This window comes from Phoca vitulina, unplaced genomic scaffold (assembly GCF_004348235.1).
Source record: "Phoca vitulina isolate PV1807 unplaced genomic scaffold, GSC_HSeal_1.0 scaffold13, whole genome shotgun sequence".
NCBI lineage: Eukaryota > Metazoa > Chordata > Mammalia > Carnivora > Phocidae > Phoca > Phoca vitulina.
Genome location: NW_022589716.1, coordinates 25,220,761 through 25,245,577, shown reverse-complemented (window position 1 = coordinate 25,245,577; position 24,817 = coordinate 25,220,761). Strand labels below are relative to the sequence as shown.

Genomic DNA, 24,817 nt, shown 5'->3' with positions numbered 1-24,817 from the left:
GCAAAGAGAAAAGATGATCCAAATTCATAGCTTACTGATTCACTACACAGATTTTTGTCAAGAGACAGGTGAAGCAGCTTACTTACACTTTTTCCATCTACCCACTCCTACCCTAAAAATCTTAGTTAAAGATTTTAACTTGTTTTTTCTTTTTTTTTTTATGATTTTATTTTTAAGTAATCTCTACATCCAACGTGGGGCTCAAACTCACAACCCTGTGATCAAGGAGGAGTCACACACTCTACTGACCGAGCCAGCCAGGCGCCCCTTAACTTGTTTTTAAAATGCAATGATTTACAGCTCTTACATGCTACATTTTTATATTATTTTCCTTCCAGAATTGACCACCAACCATTAGTAATTATAATGAGTATATTTTTTATTTAAGTTGTCCCTTTTTCCAAATACATTGCACTCCGTCTACAGAATTCGTGTAGAAAATGGAAAGGGCTCAAATGTGTCAGGTTTAAAAAAGGATCCCGTTGGGATTCAATTTTATTCTGGCTGGAAATTAATAAAGTATTAAAGTATTATTAAACAGTACCATAGTCCCCCCCCCCATCCAGTGGGGATATGTTCCAAGAACCCCAGTGGATGCCTGAAACCACATATAGTACTGAACCCCTTATATATACACTGTTTTCTTCCTGTACACACCTACAACAAAGTTTACTTTATAAATCAGGCACAGAGATTAACAACAAAAACTAATAATAAACTAGAACAATAATAATAATATGCTGCAATAAAAGTTATGTGAATGCAGTCTCTCAAAATGATCTTATTGAACGTACTCACCCTTCTTCTGTGATGATTTGAGATGAGAAAATGTCTCCTGGGGAGATGAAGTGAGAGGAGTGGAGTAGGCATTGTGACGTAGTATTTATCTACCGTTGACCTCCTGAGGATGTGTCAGAAGGACGATCATCTGCTTCTGGACAGAGGCTGACTGCAGGTCACTGAAACCATGGAAAGCTAAAGCACGGATGGGGGGGTGGGGGGCGGGGAGAGATTACTGTATCTGAGACACGCGCTGAGTGGTTTTTGCCGTACAGCACGTCCTCATCGTTTAGAGGGCTGGCACCAAGTATCCCAGATATTTCGCAACAGATGTGCATTAAACAAAGTCTCACCAATAAAAATCTTTGATAAATTTTATTCTCCATATTTGGGTAACGGTACAAACTCTACACCATGTCTATGAAGTCACAGTGCTGTCGCTGTACTAGAAAGGAAGGCTGCAGGTTGGCTGAGAAATTAAAATGCAAGACAAAGCAGGAGGAACATATGCTGTTGTTTCTTATTTTAGGACGTATAGAGAGTCTCTTCAGTAAGTACTGCTCCAGTTGTCTTCATAATTCAGTGTTAGGGAAACCCAAATGTTTTCTGTTCATCTATGAAATCACTCAATTGGCAAGCAAAACATTTTGTATCATCTATTTCTAAATACAGGAGAAATAAAAGGAAGAAAGTAACAGGATATACACACTCATGCTATCTTGATTCTAATGCCTTATCTATAAAAACATACGGTTGTAACCATTGCTATCTAAAATTTTTCTGAAGTGCGAAAGCCACTGATGACTCCCATTTTCATAAGTCTTTTTGCTTGGTCACCTACAGATGCCTTTCAGATTTCAAAAGACCAACCATTATTGTTCTCTTTGTGCCCCTAAGAAATCAAAACCAATGTACATTGATTTCCTTCTTTCTAAATGTTCCAGTTAAAAACTAAACAGTGAAAAAAAAAATATAGGAAACATTATCTTGGACACGTTTTTGTCGAAACAACAAAAAATGTGCAATACAAACAGAACTCAAGTTTTATTTTTTTGTTGTTGCTTTTTTTGACAAGACTGTCAAGAATAATACAGGTTATGTAGCTATAACCTCAAAGAAGGTGATATTTAGGTTGCAACAAAATACCTGCTAGTGAAAAGGCATTACTAGCATTTCAAAAATTTACAAAAACTTGACAAAATATTCTCCTAAACAGCTATCTTTATACTTGTAAACAAAATAAAAACAACTGGTTTATCCAGTTTCCACTGCATGTCAAACAGGCGGCAAAGTGATACAGATCATCTTTGATTTTAAAAGAAAAGTAATTAAAAGCTAAATTAGTTTAGACTGCACATATTATAGTCCCAGGGAATATTTTTGGAGGAGGACGCTGGGGTGGGGGGGGTGGGGGCAGGATTAAAACAGGCTAATGTGTGACATCTACTTTAACAGTTGTGTGTTTTTTTCATTTACTTATATTGCCTTGATTGCCTTACAATTAGTTTTTTCCCTACAAGCTAACAGTACTGGTGCTGTACAATGCAAAATTCTTTTTCTTTTATTTCTCTACAGAAATAAGTGTGATCCACTTCCTATCAGTTTGCATGAACACACTTGAAACTTCAGGCATAATAGGAGGGCAGTTTCCTTGCGGGTTCTGAGGGCTTCTCTCTGGACCATCGGAGATGTTAACAGTTGGGCCTATACATGCATGCTGCCACAGATAGGTGGATGGTACAGGCACTCCTAGCTCGAGAACACAAACGGGAAGTAGGTCTGGATAAGGGCAAACTGCAACTTGATGTCCACCGCAGCCCTATCAGCAGGTCAGCCGTATTTACTCCTTCACTTTGCTGATATAGTCAGCGATTTTGGAGACATTTTCTTCCTGCTGTTCTAGGGCATCTAGGACAATGCCCATCGGTGTCCTCTTCAAGCCTATTCCCTCCATTTTATTCTCCAGTTTGTTCTTGAGGTTCCGGAGTCTCAATGACGCGTGGATGAACATCACTGTGGGGAAGTGAAACCTGGTTAGCATGGAAGCAACTGTTCTTTGTCTGCCTCAACCTTAAGCTCCCTGTCTTCACACTTTGGGGAAACCGCCTCAGTTAACTGAAGACAAGTCCGATCTCTAATTGATCCAAGTCCTCAAAGGGATCCTTGGACTTGGTCTAAAGCTCTTCTTCGTAAAGTCACATATTAAGTTTTCTTTGTGTGTGAAGGTAAACGTATTCAGCAGGAAGGACCCTAATCTGGCAACCACACTCCCTCCCATTGATTTGTTAACTTTCTGCTGCTGGCTTAAATGCCTTGAACTTCAGTGAACCAACAGGATTCCAATTTACATAAAAACCGACTTATACAAAGTTTTCCAGAAAGGAACTCATGCTCAGTTCACAGATTATCTTCCTGCAGGAAGCATGCAGGTGAAGTCCACCTAGGATGTGCCTCCCGAGGGGCAGTTTTCCAAAATGCTGGATATAGATGTATAGAACTAACGGTTTTATAGATCTCAGGTACCTCAAGGTTCCCCATATTTGCTTCATCACTTACAATTAGGCATGTTTGTTTACTAAGAAACATTCCCAGGCCCCTCTCCTGGACCTCCTGAACCAGAACCATAAAGGGATGGGCCTGAGAATCTGTATTTTAAACAGGTACAGCAGTGATTTTCAAACTCCTGTGTACATATAAATCACCTAAAGAGCCTGTTAAAAAGAAAGAAGCAAATTCCAGGTCTCCACCACCCAAAATTCAGACCAGTAAGACTGAGGTAAAGCTCCACAATGTAAAAAGCCAATATTCACTCTGGATGATTCTCATATATGTGATCTTGGACCCTCATTTTGGGAAGCACTGATGTGCATTATATCTGGAGACTTACAATCTAGACTGGCCTTTGGAAACACTTGAGGAGCTTTCTAAAAATACAGGTTTTCGGAGGACTGCTTTCAACTCACAGAATCAAGATCTCTAAGGGATCTGGCTGGGCAATCCATTTTTTTAAAAGTGTCCTGTATGATTCTGACGATCATCAAGGTCTAGGAGTCACGAATCCTGTCTAATTTCCTTATTTTATAGATGAGTGAACTGCAACCCATATAGGATACCTGGTCCAGATCACATGGCTAGTTTTCAGCAGGTCTAGGAATAGAAATCTGGACCCTTGGGGCACCTGGGTGGCTCAGTCATTAAGCATCTGCCTTCAGCTCAGGTCATAATCCCAGGGTCCTGGGATCAAGCCCCGCATCAGGCTCCCTACTCAGCGGGAAGCCTGCTTCTCCCTCTCCCACTCCCCCTGCTTGTGTTCCCTCTCTCGCTGTCTCTCTCTCTGCCAAATAAATAAAATCTTAAAAAAAAAAAAAAGAAATCTGGACCTTTGACTCTCTACCTAAGATCTATTTCATTACACTGGCCTGTCTCAGGCCCTGATGTGGAAAGGTACTGAAGTTAACAAGCTGTGTGTCAAAGCAGACTCTTTGAAATACTAAGCCTCTAGCACATAAGGAAAACTTCAGGAATATTTCAAAAAGTCTGAATTTGCTGATTCAAATATTTTGTCCAATAAGGGGCACCTGGCTGGCTCAGTTGGAAGAGCATGCGACTCTTGATCTTGGGGTCATGAGTTCGAGCCCCACATTGGGTATAGAGTTTACTTAAATATTTAAAAACAAAAACACATATTTTGTCCAATAAAGTGTGGGATTCATCCATAAATATTCTGGGCTTAATCTAACATAACCCCAAACAAGCAACTGATTTTATTTAATGAAATAAATGCACATGTGAAGTGCTATTAAAAGTTAAAGGGATCTTCCTGTCACTTAATATATAATTTTAATTAGATTTCTGCTGATGAGGCTGGAATTATATCTGTTCTCTATTTCAGGTTTCAAGTGTTTGGGATCTCAGTAAACAATGCATGTAAAATTTAGAAAATACCTAGTTCTCTCCACCAAAATCGGAGTACTTGGTAACTGTATTCTGGGCCAATTATTCTTATAGACTTAGGGCACTTTGATGCTAAACGTGATCTACTGAGTAGGCAGAGAGTAAATAGTTTACTTCCAAATGAAATACATTCATTGTGTGTCATGACAGTATGAATGGCACTTAAAGATTGAGAACAGACTCGAATATTCAACAAATCTGGAGGCCGTTGTAGGCTGTGCAAATTTCTTGCCATGGGACTTGGGATTTGTATTTCTTTTGTGCATTGTTGTATCCCCAGAAGAGTGTCTGGCACGGAGCAGACACTCTTATATATAATATATATATTTCACTCTTACATATAATTCCACTCAATATATATCTGTGGAATTAGGGAACCATCAGGCCTTGATCTGCTGTGGCAGAAAATTCTGACAATTTTGCAGACATGCTGACACACGTAAAGAACAGGTTAGGAAATTTCCAATGAATAATCACTCCTACATGGATTTTTTTTTTTTTTTATGGCATAAGAAAAGAAGACTGAGGTTCACTTACGCAACAAAGGAAAAGTGATGCCAAACACAAAGACCATGACTCCCCCGAACATGGATATGAGGAAGTAGCTAGCCAACATGACCACCATAACAAATGTCGTGGGATACTGCTTCTTCATCCGGCGGAGGATGTCTTTGTTGTGGGCTGCCCACACGAACCCTGTGAACACGAGCACCACTACAATGCCTCCAAGGATCATGTTGAAGGGGCTCAGGAACCTGGAATATGAAGAAAAGAGGGAGGCTAGGTCAGCACTGGTAGCAGCTGGGTGTGAAGATGAGGAAGGTGAGGAGGAGTCAAGTCACATGTTGAATACTTAGCATTTTATCTAAATTGTCTCATTTAATCCTCATAATGCAATGAGGTAGATACTAATTATTCATTTCTCAAATGAAGAAACTGAGGCATGGAGGTGAGAAAATGGTGGGGCCAAGATTGACATTGACCAGCAAACTGGTCAGTCCATCTTATGAGAGGCCCACAATTTTCAAAGACATTTTCCCCCCAAAGTCCATACATGGTTTGTATTTTAAAACATATTACAAATATGTCTGAAGAATCATCTGGCATCTTGCTGTTTCTGTAGCTGGACAACTTCGATCTTGTTCATCACCTTGCCAAACGGTTCCTTTTTCAGAAACACAGGTACCATCCAAACTTTTTTTGATACCTTTGTTTTCAACTGTTGTGGTTTGCTGAACCAGAGCAGCTGAATTTGATACATGTTCAATGTCGTTTCCTTCAAGAATTAACTCATTCTCCTGGGCTTGAGATACTGAACAAGCAAAGCCTCATCCGAACCCTGCAGATGTATTTTTCACCCAAGAAATTTTGGATCTCAACAAGAGAACCATTCTTCCGGATAACAACATTGCTGGGGAAGTGAGCATAGCGGGACCTCCGCCTGTAACGGAAGCCCAGCGTAATGCCCTTGATCACGTTCTGTACGTGACTATGGGTAGTGCGAACAGGAGCCTGTCCCTTTCTCTTGCCCCACGTTTGTCAACCCTGAGCCTCTTCTTTCTCCTTCCAAGAAGACTGTGTACACTGATGAGACTGATGTCCTTTCACGATCACTGTGTGTCCCTGCAGAGTGATGTTGACATTTGCCGGAACATCAACATTCCGATTGCTGAGAACGGTCTTCATTCTCACAGTAAATGCGGCAAAGAGCTAAGAGACTTTTAAAATTTAAAAGAGACTGCCTCTTTCGGAGGGGCTGTTTCGCTTTCATTACATCCTGGGCTCTAGTGCACACCGGAGACAACGCTGACATATTTTCTGAGCTCTTCAGGTTTATCTAAATCCTCACAGAAGCTACCACAACAGATAGATGCAGAGGTCCCATGATGGCCTCCATGGGCCAGACCCAGTCTATTGTCACATTTGTGCTTGGATAGTACAGTGTTTAAAAAAACATTTATTTGAATCCCAACGTGTTGAAAAAATCCATACAACTTGGGATTTCTAGCTTCTCCTGTAAACAAGAAACTCTAACAACAGTAGGCCCACTTTTCCACACGTCAACGATTGGCTGGAGCATCTTCTCTTTCAGATAGAATAAATGCTCTCCAGTTAGCCCCCCTGTCCCCACCACCATCTACTGCATGGCCCTCACTGAGCCGCCATTCATCGCTGCTTGTCTAACAGCTGCCCTGCACTGCTCTCTTACATAACCTGCCTGGCCCATGGAGGCATCGGAGTCTATGACTCCTGGCACAGAGACTCCATTGTAATTCTTTAAAAGGGCCGAGAGTGTCATTAGATGAGCTATCAACTGAGATTTCCAAGCACAGAGCCTCCGGCTTCATTGTTACATGAGCCAAAGGTTACACTACTGTTGATAAGAAAGAGGAAAACTAGACCCAGTATTTCATAAGTAAGAAGGATTGGGTGTTGTGGCCCCACTACCACCCCAACCCACTGTGTCTACAGAGCCCTTAATATGACATTTGTGGTCAGCTAGTACAATTGAGTTACTAACTTTTTACCCTCACAACAGGCTTAACGAGCATTTTACTTGGGAAGGACAATGAGGGTCAGCGTGTTTTCATCACGCTCTGAATATCAACGTGACTGATTTGGAAATGAGGGACGGGGTCGGGGGGGGGGGAACGGGAATGGGAGGTGATGCCAAGAGCTTACTTTCTCTGAAATAGAACAGATGAAGGATTCACACTTATAGTAGGGTTCATATTCGGGATAACTAAGATTTTTTTTTTTAAAAATCCCTTTACATTTTAGCTCTAATTCTGCCTTCTGAAACACAAAAGCTAACTGAAATAGTTTCAAATAAGAGTAGAAGTATCACATACCTTAATGGGCAAAATCAGGGATATAATCAATGTGAAACTGCTTTGGAAAAGTTAAAAATTTCTATTAAGATGCATGGAATTAAACCACATGGCCATAAGTGGTAAGAGTAGTGTAGTAGGACATAATTTAGAGCTAAACCCTATAGTAGTAAGTTGCTTATTTCACTCAAAACTCTTGCAAATATTCATCCCCTTCCAGGCAATAAATCTCCCCCTCAGCATAGAGTCAAAGGAAACAAATAAAAATGCAAACACTGAGTTGTAACAATCGTCCCATGAGTGGTATTTATGATGAAAAACTTTTAGAAGTAACGTACATGGCCACCAATTTACTAGAGGTGGTATATGCAGCTATTTTTAAATACTCAATAATATGGAAAGATATTAATAATATATCGAGTGGGTAAAAGTAATCATAATACATTCTGTTTGGTGGATTTATATATGTTATGTAGTTGAGAAGTAGAAATTTTTATAATTAGTACATTATTTTGTAATCAGAAATAAAATGAACATATAAGAAAGGCAAATATAAAAATATAAAAGCAACTGCTCTCTAGCCTAAGACCCAGGCTTGGCACAGGCCAGCTACAACCACCCACCTTTACTTCCGTTGTCTCTCCGACAACATTAATGCAATTGCAATTCAGATGCCACAGCGAAGCTGTTCCCACCCAAACCTTGGTTCCCTGCCGATTCTCCAGATCCTCTTGTGGCCAGGTGCACCACCCCACTCCCCCACGCTTTCCCAGCATCCAGCAATTGAACTGTTCTGTCTGTCCTTCACCAGTTCTTTATCATCTGGGTCCACAGAGTCACTCTGTACTTTTTCTGTTTTAAAATTTTATCTGGGTTATGCTGTACCTTCTGCCCAGATCTGGGAAAGACAATTATAGGCCTGGGGAAAGGAAGAACTGGACAGGGCAAAAACAAAATCTTTCTTAGCAGGTGGTAAGGAAACTGAGTGGAGAGGCCCAGAAATTGTCACCGATTAATAAATCTCATTCCTAGCACTCAAAAGATTCCGAAAAGAGTTATACTGAAAGACTGGAGCAGTTATACTGGGTAGGAGCATCGTGGGTAGTTTATTCCCATTTGTTTATTAGTTTCACCCAAATATTTTTGAGCTGTAAAGAAAAGCAAAGATCAACATTAACGCAAAAAACTAGAGTGGAGAGTTCAAGTTTAAGGAAACTGCTTTGCATAAACTGCAAATAAAAGATGGTTGGTTGGTAGCAAACTAGCAAAGTATCCTACTCAGTTCTTTCTAGAATGCCTACTAAAATAATTCGTGAGGTGAAACATATAACAAAAAGTATGCCAAGCTTTGTCTATTTTCCTCTGGACAAGCAAAGTACTTGGTGGCCATGTACATTACTTCTAGAAGTTTTTCCTCTGGACATTCATCTATGTTGAATGTCTAAATAAAGCCCAGGACAAAGAACAACAAAAAATCCAGGCCTGACTTAAGCAATTCCAAATTTGCTTTTCACCTGTTCCTGTTGCTCATGTTCAAGGGAAAAGACCGGAGCACAGAGCCCTATAGAACTGGTTTTAGCTTACAACACACCCAGCCACGATCTATAATTAGAAAGTAACCAAGTTTCCAAGCTGGAAAAAATGAACAAAGTTACTCGGAGCAGAAATGGTTTTCTTCCTTATTCTTAAGTGCCATTCCATTCTAACAAAGAGTAAAATTTGTACCACTCCAATGCCTTGGCACCTACTTGCACTTGGAGGAAAATAAAACACATACACCACCCTCTAGAGTTTAATTTCATTTTCCAGTGAGTGCAGGAACTTGTGAGCCAGTTCTCATCTGCGATGAGTGACGTTTTTAGTCAACAGCTGGGCTCTTAGTCATGCCAGTCACAATAAAGCCCAGGAACCTTTAGGCAAAAACTCCCATAAATATGCTACCCCAGCTTTCATGGGGACAATTGCCACTGGGCTCGGATGGGTGGAGTTTCATTTACTGGTAGTCCCTGAATCAGAAAGGTGGGAGGAAGGGAGGCAGGAAGATAGAGGGAAGGGGGAAGGACAGAGAGGGGTGAGGGGACTAAGGGAGAGAGAGAATATAATTTTCTGATAGGACCTAGTTCAACAAGTCAAAAGCATGCAGTGTTTTTCTAATGTGAGATAAAAACATATATCTACATACATATGCATTCTATTCCGTAAGTAACTGAGTAAATAAATAAATAAATGTAATGGTTAAAAATTCTACTGGAAATATTGACGGTTGTGAAAAGGTTTACAACCCTATCACAGAATCCTGTAGCAGAGTGTTCAAAGATAAATAGCTTCAGTCCCATTGCACAGATGAATAAACTGAGGCCCGGAGAAGTGAAGAAACACATTCGAAGGGGTCTAGGGGAGAGGAAAGGGTGCCAGCTGATGTAACCGTGACAGCAATTCATAATACAGCCCTTTGTGTATTGTTAAGCAGCTACAGGACTCCAGTTCCCCTTCCCCCGCACCCACCCATTCTCGGTATTCTTCCAGTTGGGGTCAGGAACAAAGAATCATTCTGGGAAATCCCTTAGCATTCTGGTTTCTCTCTGAAGCAAGGTGGCTATGAGCAGGTGTGGACACGAGGTCCTGAATGTGCCAACACAATTCAGCTAGTAGAGCTATAGTTTTAGCATAAGTTCCTGAAGTCGGGGGGGGGGGACAAAAAACTTGGCTGATCACAGAATTTTAGAGGTAGGGCAGATCTTGAAAAAATACATCTCATCCTACACATAAGCAAGCTAAGGGACAGGTTAGTAAGTATGCTCCAAACCCATAAACTGTAGAGTTGGCGATAAACGTTTACCAAAACGGAGATCCTCAGATCAAGTTGAGTGCACCGTTGGTAATTCCCGGCAACTGCAAGGCCCACAAGAGCCAAAAAGGCAGTGAAATACTTCCAGAGCAGTAGAAGCCGCTTTGCCCCGAGTTCCAATTTTCTAACCCAAAAAAGGTATTTTTGTAGTTGGGTTCCTGAGGAAGCCTGACTCACCAAGAAGGGAGGGAAACAATTTACTCACAGTGGATTTCTCTAAATTGGTGATGTTTTTCTGTGGTCCTTAAACAGCCAGAGGGGTCATTGCAAATATGAATTCACCCATCCATTTCCTTGCTTCTCCTTGCTCTTAGAATAAAAACACAGTTCGTTACACAGGCTCCAAGGCCGCACAGGGTCTGGCCCCTACCTATGTGTGCCGCCAGGCCACCGCATACCCTTGTGTAATTTGTACCTGGCACAAGGAGGCCTGGCTGGGGTGGTAAGTGAGGGGCTACAATCCAGGCCAGATTTGACTCACTAACCAATTTGGCTTAGGCTGCATCTGCTATGAGTAAGGAGTGGTTTCAATAATCAGTCTGAGGGAGCCTGAAGGCTAGCAGCAGCCCTGCCTGTGGTCTTTTCCTACGCCACCTCCTGATTCTACACCCCGTCCTCTGGGGCTTCGATCTCCCTCTAGACCTTGCCCTGTCTCTGGCCCCCACAGGCCTGCGCACAAGCCATTCTCTGCCTGATTCACTCCTACTTCCTTCAAATCCAGCCTAATCAGCCCTTCTTCTGTGTCTGGTCACATCAGAACCCCATATAGTGGTGCTCCTCCTTCCTAGCCTCATCACAGTGGTGGTGTTACATTTACTTGAATGAGGATTGGATGCATGTTTGTCTGCCACTGGATTAAGCTCTATGAGGGCAGGGACTGTAACATTTTCTCCCCGGCACCTAGCACAAGGCCTGCCTGGCACACAGTAGGTATTCAATATAGTTGTGTTGAAAGAAAGAAAAAAGGTAGGTAAGGATCTTGCATATTTTCATGTTATTTAAAGGAAGCTCAGCAACTTTCCATGGGTATGAATGAAGTGACAGGAGGTTTCTCCCAGACAAATCACTATTATTCACACTGCACACTAGACATTACTGGAGAAATAGTCCCTGTCTTTGTACCTTCATAGAGTTGTGATGAAAGGAACAGAGGAAAAAGAAAAGTAGGAAATATCATGCGTATGCCCGTGCAGATGTGAGGTAGAATGATTGTGACATGGTCAGAAAGGGCCCTTTGGCTTGCTGGCAGGAGGAACTTTGTAAGTCTTGCTGCTAGTACGTGCTGGAGGTCAGGAGGGAGAGTGGGAAGCACAGGAGACTCATACTCCTGCAGACATGTCTATATAGGCCCCTTTTGCTCTTTGATTCCTCAGATAACCCCAATGGCCTTCCGTGGTTATTTCAGTTTCCCAGCATGGCTTCCGTCCTGGCAAGTACTATTTCTGACCACAAAGTATAGATGTAAATGTATAAATCAGCTTTGAGTCAATATGATCAGGGTCACCTTGGCCTAATAATCACCAGGTAAAGGAGACTTTGGAGCAGTTAAGGTGGGATGGGAGCCTGCCTCTTTTGTCACGGAAAGGGCGTAGTAGCCTAACATTGAGATTTTTCTTAACCAATTGAATTAGGAAGACCCACAGTATTTATTGTATCCTTGTTGATACTATTTGTTGCATCCTGTGCACTTGGCACCATGAAACTAAACACTCAAATGATCCACTGTCTTGGCAGCAGTTGGCATGTTTAAAGTATTCACAGTAAGACATACCTAATGAACTTCCATGTTTTCTTTTGTGTTTATTAAGCTAATTGCTTATTTTATTCTTAATAAACAGTGAGTTGGGCCTGGTTTAGAAGCCATATATCTCAGACTTCCCACAGTGATGGAGCTTCAAATGATCTGATTAGCTTGCAACTGTTCCTTTTTAAACTTTATATTAGGGCAAATTTCTACCATATACGATGTTAGAGAGAATGGTATAATGGACCCTCATGTATACTCATCATTGCTTTCAACAATTAGGAACCTATGGTCACTCTCACAACAGATAGTCTTTTGGAACTGAGGTGGAAAGATCTTTTGTTTACAAACTGTTCCTTCTGAATCCTTTTGGTAGAGTAAATTCAATTGTTTTCCCATGGCAGGTTCTTACAGCGCTGAGAAGGCTGGGGATGGGGAAATGAGCCTGGTGACACATAATCTTCCTTCTTATAAGGAGGCTCCTGTCTGTTTACCTCCCACCAACACCCAATTTCTGCATTCCCTTCTGTTTCTCTGAGACAGGGAAAAACCACACTGATGGCGTACGGAAGCAGATTATAGAAGCAGGAACCAAAGCCTTGGTTTTCTACTTCAGACGGACTTTCTGCCTTCTGCGTGGTGTCTCCGTTAGTGATTGCTCCATGGAAGGGCAGGCTGGGAAATCCTGTTTATGGTAAATCCTTGCAGAAGGGAGAGGCAGCCTGCAGCTTTTGTCTGAGATCACAGGCATGAAAGTGTTCTCTGAAACAAGGAGCAAGCCTATTGCAACAAGACAGAGGAGGATGTTATGGGTATGTATTCTGAAGCTGAGTGATAAGGGATAGAATTCATCTGTCCAAAAGGAAAAGAATAAGAAATTTCCAACAGTGCTGCACAATTTGGTATTAAGGTCAAGTTCATCTTTTAGAATTGGATTTCTTATGCAGAGCTCTCGGCCCCTACTAAGTAGATTGAGAGCTTTTGCCTTCTAAGAATGGGGCCAGGAATCCAAAATATGCTCATTTGTACACATACCCAGAATCATTATAAATCCTAATGTGGGAAAAAGGAGACAGAAACTACCATCCCCGGGCTGATGGTGGCAGGGAATATATTTTTTTTTAAAGTGTCCGGGGAAAAGTCAAGAACAAGGTTGCATAAGTGGTGTCCGAGGATTTAATAAAAGGCAATCCTTATTAGACGAAGAATTTTGAGATTAAAATTTTATTGAGCACTGACAGACCTCTTAAAGTTCTGTACTCAGAAGAAGCACATAACCCATGAAGGAAAGACATATGCCTGCATTACATGTGCCTCAAGTGCAGATAAAGAGGGATGGGAGGGCAGGAAGGGATTAATTCTGGGAGGACTGGGAAGGCAGGGCGGAGCTGTACTCCTGCTCGTATCCTCGGTGCCTACACAGTATCTGATACACAGCAGGTGCTCAGTAAATACTGATTCAACTGAATAAAAGACATCTGAGCTGCAGGGGAGGATGGGAAGGAAAGGTATAATTATCCTTTCCCCCATCCACATACTCAATGCCTGTCCCATTTTCAACACCTGAGTTTTGAAATTTGGGATAATAATGCACAAGGGAAAGAAGGTAAGTTGAAAAGAATGTGTTTATGTAGGTGCATATTTTTGTACACTTGCTATCCTTGTATAAAAATTAATTATGTCTGTAGTTTCATCCTGCTGCCCCTCTAGACTCTAAACACGATGCAAGTCGGAATCACAGTGTCTTACTCTCCACTGTATCTCCTAGCCCGGTGCCTGAGAAGTTGGCAAATGCTTCATAGTCTTTGTGTAGCGAAAGAAGCAAAAAAGAGAAGAGTAATATTGTAGCACTGGCGTGGAAGCTGATTAATCTCAAAAACAGAATTTTCTGCTAGGTTTTGGCATAAAAGAACTGCAATTAATTCCATCTGCAAATGTTTTCATACATTCCGATCCAGAGCGTCCCAGGGCTCTCTTATCCTTTTCTTCCTTTACCAACTAGAAACTTGGGTTTTTCATCCTTGCAGCATTAAAAGGTACAAACAATTTGACTATTTTTCAATACCAGACACTGGCAGCCATAGGCCTCAAATATATTATGGGACCACACTCATTTTAAAAAGATTAAAGTAACGCTCTTTTCAAACAGAAGTACAAGCCTTCCAGAAACGCCTTGCCATTTCAAGCAACTATAAGCATAAAGTGGCACCTGGAATTTCCACCCTCTGGAAACACCCCCACAGGCCACATGGTGAAGAAGTACTTTAAGAATATATGGGCTCGGGGCGCCTGGGTGGCTCAGTCGTTAAGCGTCTGCCTTCGGCTCAGGTCATGATCCCAGGGTCCTGGGATCGAGCCCCGCATCAGGTTCCCTGCTTGGCAGGAAGCCTGCTTCTCCCTCTCCCACTCCCCCTGCTTGTGTTCCCTCTCTCACTGTGTCTCTCTCTGTCAAATAAATAAATAAAATCTTTAAAAAAAAAAGAATATATGGGCTCATTCAGCAGCTACACTGTGCTGTCTTAAAGGGGAGACCTGAACATACACATCTGAAAATAAATGAGCCTTTTAGCTGGAGATGTACTGGAGGCATTTATATATTTGAAAATTTTGTGTGTGGTTGGTGCTTTCTGATGCCACGCCAGGAAATAAGACTCCTGATGGCAGGTAGGAATTTGTGAGAATAAGAAAAGCAAATAATACAAATGTGTGAGCGTTGGCGATGGAGCTGAATTTGGTTAATTAAGAGCTTCAGAATATTTGCAATATGACTTAACAGAGAAAGTATTTTACTTCATAACAATAAAAGAGGCTACTAATGATTAGCAGTTTTTGGTCCTATTTAGCCACACCAACTCCAGCCCTCACCATTGTGAAACTGGGAGTTTGATGGGATCAGTACTTCTCAACTTCAACCTGGGGGTGTATATCAGAATCACCTGGGGAGGTAAGGTCCTGGACCCACCCAAGAAATATATATTTAGTATTTCTGAAGTTAACACCTGGGCATATGGGTACATTTATTTAAATTTTCTCAGTGGTTCTTTTGAACCAGACCAGACCAGTGCTTCTTAAATTTTAATGTGTCTATGAATCATCTGAGAGTCTTGTCAGAAAGCTGACTGATTCAGCAGGTCTGGGAGGGTGCCTGAAATTCTGCATTTCCAACAAGCTCCCAGGGTGAAAGATGCTGCTGTTCCATGGCCCATACTCTAGATTTCTCCAGCTCAAATCTTTTGGCATTCTGTTAAGCACAGAAATTCCTGTCCACAACCAGAATGTATCACATACTGAGCACTTAAACTGCAAGGGCAATTAGGTGTTGCCTTTGCTTTTCACTTTGAAAATAGAGGCAGAGACTTCTATTGCTGTTTATGATATAAAAAGAAAATCGAGGGGCGCCTGGCTGGCTCAGTCAGTGGAGCACGTGACTCTTTATCTCGGGGTTGTGAGTCTAAGCCCCACGCTGGGAATAGAGATTACTGGAAAAAAAAAAAAAAAAAAAAGAATATCTAGTGCCAAGATGTATTGTGTGAAGAATGGAGGAGGTAAGTCATATCTTCTTCAATCTTAGGCATTTTCCTTTCTTGATTTAAAAAATGCAAAGCCACTTTCAGCAAAACACACACTTCCCAGCTTGTTATTCATGCTATTCCTTTTAAGTCACCCAATCTCTTCTGAAGTGACGCCTAAATCTCAAAAAGAAACTGAAGTCTTCAAGGGAAGCAACACAAGTGTTTATAAGAAACACAAGTTACAATTATGACAAAACCACTAAAGTATATCCATCATCTAATACTTCTAAGAGAAGTCACAAGCTGTGAGAATTCCAAATATACCTAGAACCTAGGATTTAATATAATAACAGCAGCTACTGTTTAAATATTATCACTTGCTGGGCCTTAATGCACTTTATATTAATTAAGTCATGTAATTCCAATTTTATGGTAGTGGAACTCCAGAGCACATGAACTTTTAAGCAAAAATGAAGAAAAGCAACAGCCAGAATGATGTCAAAAAATAGAAAGTGAGTTTGTGGAATCAGTAGAGTCTTCCAGGCAGATTAATAAAAGAATGATAGTATAACAGATTTAATAAATCAAGGATAATGATCAAAGCCATGTAAGCTTCAAATCTGCTCCATTCTTAATGTTTGAAAAGTCAGAAGCCAGGAGCTAAAATCAAATTGTTTTGCTAAGTAACTGCCAAGAACTGTTTTTTGTAACTTGTTATAAACTAACTTGCATTTAGTGAAAGTGATCACCAAATTATCATGATTTTCTTAGCAACAGAGCTGTGGTTCTCCACCAGGGGTGATTTTGACCCCCAAGGGACATTTGGCAATGTCTGAAGGCAGTTTTTTTGAGGGCCTGGGTGCTACTGGCATTCAGAGGGTAGAGAGCAGGGATGTTGCTAAATATCCTACAATACACAGGACAGCCCTCTACAACAAAGAATTATATGATCCCAATTGTCCATAGTACTGGTGTTGAGAAAGCTGGCAGGAGAGTATTTCACCAAAATTCTACAAGGGCAATATGAATTAGTGAAGAGTTTGAATTATAACCTTTTCTAAACTGAATTTTTACGCTGTAGTAATCTTAACCAATATGTAGCAAGTGCAGTCAGCAATGACCCAGTTAGAATCACTTTAGGAGCATGCTGTTGCTATGTACTAGCTTGCTGCTATGTGCTTCAAAATAATTTGTTCCATTAGGTAGGTTAAAAGTTGCCCCCGTGATTACATTGAGGCCTTCTGTTCATTTATTTACTCAGATTCACCAACTGAGCATCTGCCAAATAGCAGGCCTCAGTTACAGCAAATAAAAGTAATGGTAACGACGACAAGAAAAAGAAAAAGCAATCACAAACAAAACCCACAGTCTCTGGCCTCAAGGAATTTATAGTCCAGAGTGGAGACAGGTAAACAGACAACTTAAAAGCCTGTGAGGGGATTACCAGGAAAAATACAGGCACGGGTGTGCGGCCCAATTAACACAAGGAAGTGAGGGACAAAGGGAAAATGTTTCCTCAAAGAGATGGTACCAAAGCTGAGTCTTGAGGGAGAGGCAGGAGTAGGTGAGTTAGCAACTGGAGCTTGGGTGGATGGCGCTGTTGGGATAAAGATGCTGTCTATGTTTCTCACACTAACAATGATTAAAAACAAAACAAAACAAAACAATAATAAGTAACATTTGTGGAGCAAAAACTAAGAGCTGGACACTAGTCTAAGAGCCTTGCCTGTAGTAACTCGGATAATCCTCACAGAAGCCCTATGAGGCAGGTTCTATAATTAGTCTCATTTATAGATGAGGAGGCTGAGGCGCAGGTGCAGTTGAAGTCCAAGGTTACACAGCCAATGACCGGCAGTTGGGATTTAAAATTTACTTAATGTGGCTCTGGTGCCTGAACTCTGAACCACTACTTCATACTCTTTAAAGAGCCAGAAGATATGACAACTATCTTCAACAAGGACTGTTAGCTAAGAGACTTACTCAGAATTAATCTAAGAGGCAGAGTCGACCTATTGAGTAGAAGTCACATGCCTGGTAAACCAGGCTTTTAGGACGAAGACCAAACTTCTAACCATGGATTGATTATGAGGCCCTGCCTGATGAGGCCCTCAGATACAGATTTACCTCTATCCCAATCCCTCTTACTCTCCATCTTGGGAAAGGCAGCCCTTTCTGTTGTTTTTGGAGCTAGATGATATCCACTTGGTCTTCCCTCTTCTTTCCTGCGAGTTGGAAGAGCAGGCTTTCTGCATCCTGACTCAGGCCAGTTTTCAACACAGGAGAATTCACAGTTGAGACTAGAGCCCTCCAACAATGCCCTGGAGGCCCCTCCTCACTACTAGAGGACAGAACCATTGAAGAACACCCTTTGAACATGGTCCCTTCCCCAGTAAACACCCAGGCCACATTTTCACACACACTCTATCAAGATACGGGAAACTATCAGATGCTGTAGAAGACAGCCCCCAACTCTGCTCTGACCCACCCATCTACTGACATCACTGAGAGGAGAGTTCTCTTTAGAATGAGAAATGTTCCAGAGTCAACTAAGCTCTCTGACCTTGAAGATATTTGGTTTCTTCCAGCTTTAAGAGACGAAACTTCATGACTCATAAGAAGATGGCACATTATGGCACATTAGGGGCACCTGGGTGGCTCAGTCGGTTAAGCATCTACCTTCGGCTCCAGTTGTGATCCTGGGCTCCTGGGATTGAGCCCCTCCTGGCATTGAGCTCCCTGCTCAGCCAGGAGCCTGGTTCTCCCTCTCCCTCTGCCCAGCCACCCCTCCCCGCCCCCCCGGCACTGGCTCGTGTTCTCTCTCTCTCTCTCTCAAATAAATAAATAAAATCTTAAAAAAAAAGAAAAGATGGCACATTGTTTAGAGCACAAGACTGCGTCTGTGACTTTGAGCAAGTCATTTATACTCTCTGAGCCTCAGGAATAATAATAATCAAAATAATATCTCATCTCACTGGGTTGAATGAGATAATGCACGTAAATTACTTAGCAAATACTTGGCACACAGAGCACTCAATACTCAATAAATGTTTGCTTTTATTATTATTATTAGATTATAAAGAAAAAAAGTTGTTTGTGGAAAAATCACTGACTGTGTGTTTGTGGATGCAGAGAAAACAGTTAAAGGTCATATACCAAATTTTTACTGGGGTATGAAGGAGAGGGAAATCTCGTATTTTACACACATGCAATTTTCAAAATAATTTACTGCTGACCTGTGTCTTTTGTAAATTTTTAAAAATAAGAATAATAAAAAGTAAAGATGGCTATTTTTTACTTTTACCGTCAAAAAGTTCACTGCCAACCAACATTTCTTATTTAAAAAGGAAAATGGGAAGGGCCAACACTCCAAAACTGCCTGAGTGAGTAGGCTAAGGCACCATAATGAGGGAGCTATATTTAGTAAGGGGGCTGGACCCTGACCTTCACAGTGAAAAATGGATTCCAACAAAGCAGCAAGGCTGCCCAAGCCTGTGTCTGGTCTGGGCAGTACCCCTCTTTGAAAAGCAATAGTTTTCTCTGAACATTTGACTGGTCTCTGTCAAACCTTGTCCAATATCTAAGTTTTGAGGGTTACCACAAAAAAAAAAAAAAAAAAACAAACCTCATATCTAGATCACCAGATAGTATGTCTGGCTTGTTTCTTTACTAAGAGGGAGAAAAGAAAAAGAAAGCAAACCAACAGATGCAATCCTATATACTATTTATTACGTTTTAAAGAAATGTTTTAGTGTTCTGGGAAATGAGCCTCACGCATAAGGTTAGGGGAAGGTTCAGGAGGCAGCTGCCCCAGGCCTTAGGCCTGTCCTACCCTAACTAATTTTAACTTGGCTGCCACTCTAATTCAGAGTCGGCTCAGAGCCTGTGCCCTCCACACACCAAGTCATTCTCAGAGTTTGTGATTCCTTAAGCAACACAGAATGAGGATCTGTGCAACTGTCTACTGAATCCTGCAAATGAGCATTCTCTTCTGCATGGGGGCAACGACCCTGAACCACATCTGGAAATTGTGAACTTTCTCCTCTGTGCTGTGTTCCTGGTCCTATAGCTTCTCAACAATTGTCACATGCCCTTGGGCTAGAAGTCATGTCTGATTGATCTTGGTGTTGTTTTGAGCTTGGCACAGAGAAGTGACTCAATAATAAATAAGCCAAAGATCAGCAAACCACCCTAAGAAACCACCCTATTTGGCCTTTCCCACACCCTCCAAGTTTGGATTTCTCCTCTTTCTCCCAGGCCAGCTTGTACTTTCCCTCTCTAATGGCAAGCAAGTTCCTTTATAAAATCTGGGGTTGGCTTTTTCTTTAAAGATGCATAGAATCAGCAAGATCTAGAATATCACCATCCTGCACAAGTGAGAGAAGCATTTCTTAAAGGCTAAACTACAAGAAAAGGTGGTTTCTAGTAAATCAGGTGTGTGTGTGCGGGAAGCGGGTGGAATCCTATGTAACACAGAACACTTTTTATTTTAACATCTGTTATTGAGAAGGCCTTTAATAGGATGAGACCACGGGCTAGGAAGTGAAGGAGAGAAAGTAGCCACGCCGGACGACTCCTGGATGAAAACGCAAGAGAACCCGGTTCCTAGAGTCAGGGCAGCCTTCACCCCACACCGGGAGATGCGCCACCAGGAAACACCCACCCTCTGGCTCCCAAGCTCATCTTCCTCCTACAGTGCAGCGGGCACTAGGCGGAAAACCCACAAAGCGCGTTGCTTCTTGGGTGCCCTTTTTACACTAAAACCCCCAGAATGCAGAGTTCGGATCCACACCCAGTCGCCCAAGTCTCCCAGGGCTGCGCCCCTTTCCGCCAGCCCCAGGATAGGGTTACACCACTTTCCTCTTTCTTTCTTTCTTTTTTTTTTTTTTAAGATTTTATTTATTTATTTGACAGAGAGAGACACAGCGAGAGAGGGAACACAAGCAGGGCGAGTGGGAGAGGGAGAAGCAGGCTTCCCGGCGAGCAGGAAGCCCAATGCGGGGCTCGATTCCAGGACCCTGGGACCATGACCTGAGCCGAAGGCAGACGCTTAACGACTGAGCCACCCAGGCGCCCCTCCTCTTTCTTATTTTTAAAAGACTGGGGCGCTGCAAATACCTACAAGAGCCTAATCAGGGCACAGAGGAAAAATAAAAGTCAGTTTTTCTTGTCCGAAGCTGGCAAAATTTCTTCACCCCTAGAAATCCCCTCACGTCTCCGCCCGAGGCACGGGAAGGAAAAGGGGACCCCAAGATTGCTGCGGCCTCGCCCTGACAAGTTTCCACAGGCTTGACCGCTTGCACTTGCCAGGGCGGAGGCTGGGCTTGGAGAGCGTTTCCACATCCCGGGATCCTGTATGTACACCCGGAGCCCCACGGTGCCGCCCTCGATCAGTGCCCTGGAGGGGGACCCCACTTACCCCACAACGGAAATCATCATGGCAGCCACCACCAGGTAGTTGGTCTGATAATAGAGCAGGTTGCTCACCACGCGGTTGTTCCATTTGGAAATGTCCCTGAAGTCCGGCCGGGCGAAGCGGTCAGAGCCAGGGAAGAAATCGTCCCAGGCGCGGAGCGGGGCGAAATTCACGTCCATGTCTAGTCTCTCAGCTTCTTGTTCTTCCCCTCTGGAATCTGGCGGCGGCGGCGGCGCCAACCGATCGGCTAAGCTGGGTTAGAGATGACCGCGGCTCACGCTCAGCCGGCTCTGCGGTTGGTGAGCAGCGGAGCGAAGGAAATTGGGAGCGGGCGGGCGTTTTTCTCTTCTTTACTTCTTGATTGGCTCTAAGAGGTTGGTTACAGAAAAAGTGGGGCCTCGCGACAGAGCAAGGGGCAGAGTGCAAAATAGAGATGAAATAGAAATAAACGAGGGGAAATCCCTAGTGTGAAGCGAGATGGCATTGCCTTCCCTGACAGTCCGAATACACACAGCCTCCTTTAAAATACCCCTTTTTGAGTGTTCAACATAAGAATGTGTTCTGGATTTTAGGGAAATTTTTTGCAGCTGTTCAGATGCTAATCTAAGTGAAATGGAATGGAAGGCAACTATAGTGTTACTGGAAGATGAGCTGGTTTTGAAAACTGAGTAGTTACTAACCTCTGCACATCTGAATGCAATTCTCATGTTTTCTGTTCCACCATGAGTCACTATGAGTGAAATCAGATTGGCAAAATGGGAAAGAAGAACGTGTAGAATGGAAGGGCTGGCTTGTTATTTCACTTCTCTTCTTTTGTTCTCCATCTCTGTCTTCTCCAGACAAAATTATTGAACTACTGTGCTATTCTGATGCGGTGGGCACTCTAGGCACATCAGCCTTGAGCTGGGATGTTGTTCACCTTAGAAAGCAAACAATGGTCTGCAGTGACCAATAGTGTAGAGTAATTGCTTCGAGTTAGATATTACTGCTATTGTTACTAATAATAGCACAGGCCATGATTCATCTGTATGGTATTAATAATAGTGCTCTAACCTGATTTGTTTTCTGTGGTTTATAATGAACATCCACTGACTTTTCTCTATCTTGTTGCAATTTTATTGTTGTGGTTGTCTCTGAGTAGGCTTGATAGGGGACAAAAAGGTAGAAGATTTCAGTATGATGCCAACAGATATTTTGAGTCCTTTCAAGGCTCTGTGAAAGCACTCTGGGGGATTAAAACAAAAAAGGTGAGAAGAATGCAGCCTTGCCCTGCCTTCAGGGATCTTGCAATGCAGTGGAAACACTAACTTAAATGTATTACAGTAAGAGGAGTGCTAGGTAGAGATGTGCCAGACCTTAGTGCTCAGTTACAGGAAGTTACAGGGTGTGGAAGAATTCCCTGGGGCTTAAGAATTTCAAGGAGCAACACTGCGGGCAAGCTGAGAAAATGATCTTGGTCATGACCAGCATACCAGCACCATTAGGCCCCCACACCTGTTGGAGAGATCAGTGAACATTAGGAGATGTGACCAAGAACCTTCCAACTGCTCAGGACTGCATGACCATAAAAACTGTCAGATGTCTGTTAGTAATAATATGATTCCTCATTGATCATAGGCAATTGATATCCAGTAAACATTTGTTCTGTGAATTTTTATTTATTTGTTTAGAGGCACCTGGCTGGCTCAGTTGGTAGGGTGTGACTCTTAATCTCAGGGTCTTTAGTTCCACATTGGGAATAGAGCCTACTTAAAAAAAAAAAAAAAAAAAAAGAATTTATTTGTTTAAACCTCCAGAGGGGTTTAAAAATAAAGAAATGAAAAAAAAACCCGGATATAACTGTATTTAGCATGATTTCCTTCTCCCTCTCTCATGAAGTATTAACCATGCTTCTCTCTGGCTGCATACGAGAGAATTTGTTTTCCCACTACACATTTCTATCTTTGTCAAAATAATTTTAAATAAAAATGGACACATCTGGAATCCTTACTTGATTTCAGGTACTCTTCGAAATGCTATTAGTAGCAGCACTTTGTCATTATTCATTCAGGGGTTGGCCTTCCTGCAGCTCCTATATCCACACTTGTGCTTCTAGATAGACCCATTCTGAATATTTATCTGTATACAAACCATAGTGGATAGTCTAATAGTTTATGATATATTACCTTTGAAATGAAATAAATCTGTTTCATGTCTGTTACTTTCATTGCTGGCAAGGGCAGGTGGCTATTTCTAATTGGCCTGTCTGAGCCAGTGGGAGTGCCTTGGTGTCATCTACCAAAACACCACCACAGGAGTCTAGGTGTTAGGCACACAGATGAAGGCCTAGATGCCTTTGCAGTCCTCTTCATTGTCCATCAGCACCCTGTTCCCAGGCCTCAGCTTCCTCCCTATGAAATGGGTAGGTTTGGACTAGATGATCTCTAAAGCACCTGTTGGTTTTTATCATCTGAGGGGGCTGTGGAGCTTGCTGCCACTAATCGGAAGGTCTCCTCTCTGATCAGAGAGTAGCATTGCTGGAGCCCCGCCCGCATGAGTCTGTTTTGAAAAGCGTGGGCTTAATCTCAGTGGTTTCTATCTGCAGAGTAGTCTCGGCAAAATTAAAAAAAAAAAAAGAGGTTTCTGGGTTGATACTGAGACATGTGACCCACGAAAGTGGCTGGTGTCTCCTGCTGTATGACTGTGGACTGTGAACTCTGTCTTCTCCCATTTACTGCCTGGCACTGACTTTCAGCTCAATGAGTGCTATTGAACTGAACCTGATTGAGGGATAATAAAGGACAAAGAGGAGACAACATATAATTTATTAACAGCAGCTACATTTACCGAGTACCCATTAGGTTTTACGTACTCCATGTCAGTGGTTCTCAAGCTTTATTTTGCACAGAATCATCCAGGGTTTTGCAGAAGGTTGGGGATGGGGCCTGAAAACTTGCATTTATAACAATTCCCCAAGTGATGCTAATAGGACTGATCAGGGGATTATATTTTGAGAACCACTGTATTTCATTCAATTCTCAGTCTTACAAGGCAAATATTTTACAAATGAAGACCCAGCAGTATCCCGACTCTTATAGTTTGTAAGTGGAGAGTTAAGAATTTAAACTGTTCTTCCTAATTCTAAATCTAATTTTTTTCCGGCTCCAAGAAAGGATATATGTATATATATGCGCATATATACATATATTTTTTTGAATACGGTGTTTTGTATCCAGTCATCCAGACACCCCCCCCCACATACACACACTTACATCTGTCTATCTATCCATCATTTATGTCTGACTGTGGAAGAAAATAGTCCAAATTTAATCATTTATCTTCAGGTGATGCGATTATAGGTGTTCTAAATTATTCCTTAATTTTTGTGCTTTTTTTCTTTATACTTTTATTTAAATACATATTTTTCCCCAGAAAAAAATGTTTTTTTTCTTTCCAGTTCCATTTCTGCTGAACTTCTTATCTGACAGAATCATGTGACATTAAAAGATTACCATTGATATTCGCAAAGGAGGAAAATAATAATCTCTCCATCCCACCACTATAAACTGATTTAGATTTTATTCTTAAAGTGCGTACTCTTATGCAAAAATGTTTCCTGAAAATTTAAGGTGAAAATTACTCCGATGCTTTGCCTCAGAGAGACGCTCTGCAGCATGAGGGTGGCTCTCCCAAGGAGTTTTTTCATAGAATATACCATTTTTTATAATTATTAATTAGCACGTAAATTGTATAAAC

At 41.9% G+C, this 24,817-nt stretch overlaps 1 protein-coding gene across 1 annotated transcript; it reads right to left on the bottom strand.

Moving 5' to 3' along the window:
- Nucleotides 1–1,136: 1,136 nt before the first annotated feature.
- ARL6IP5 (ADP ribosylation factor like GTPase 6 interacting protein 5) lies at nt 1,137–21,564 on the bottom strand. Its single transcript, XM_032411735.1, has 3 exons — nt 21,086–21,564; nt 5,272–5,489; nt 1,137–2,793 (listed from the first exon to the last, which is right to left on the bottom strand). Exons 1-3 carry the CDS (start codon nt 21,259–21,261, stop codon nt 2,621–2,623), a joined length of 567 nt encoding a protein of 188 aa, XP_032267626.1. The 5' UTR covers nt 21,262–21,564; the 3' UTR covers nt 1,137–2,620.
- Nucleotides 21,565–24,817: the final 3,253 nt, after the last annotated feature.

Excerpts from the sequence above, each read along its gene's own strand:
- ARL6IP5 (XM_032411735.1), bottom strand. The coding sequence starts at position 21,261 with ATGGACGTGAATTTCGCCCCGCTCCGCGCCTGGGACGATTTCTTCCCT. Across the intron at positions 5,490-21,085 it reads ATGATGATTTCCGTTGTGGG|GTTCCTGAGCCCCTTCAACA; the intron begins GTAAGTGGGGTC and ends TTCATATTCCAG. Across the intron at positions 2,794-5,271 it reads CATCACTTTTCCTTTGTTGC|TGATGTTCATCCACGCGTCA; the intron begins GTAAGTGAACCT and ends ACTTCCCCACAG.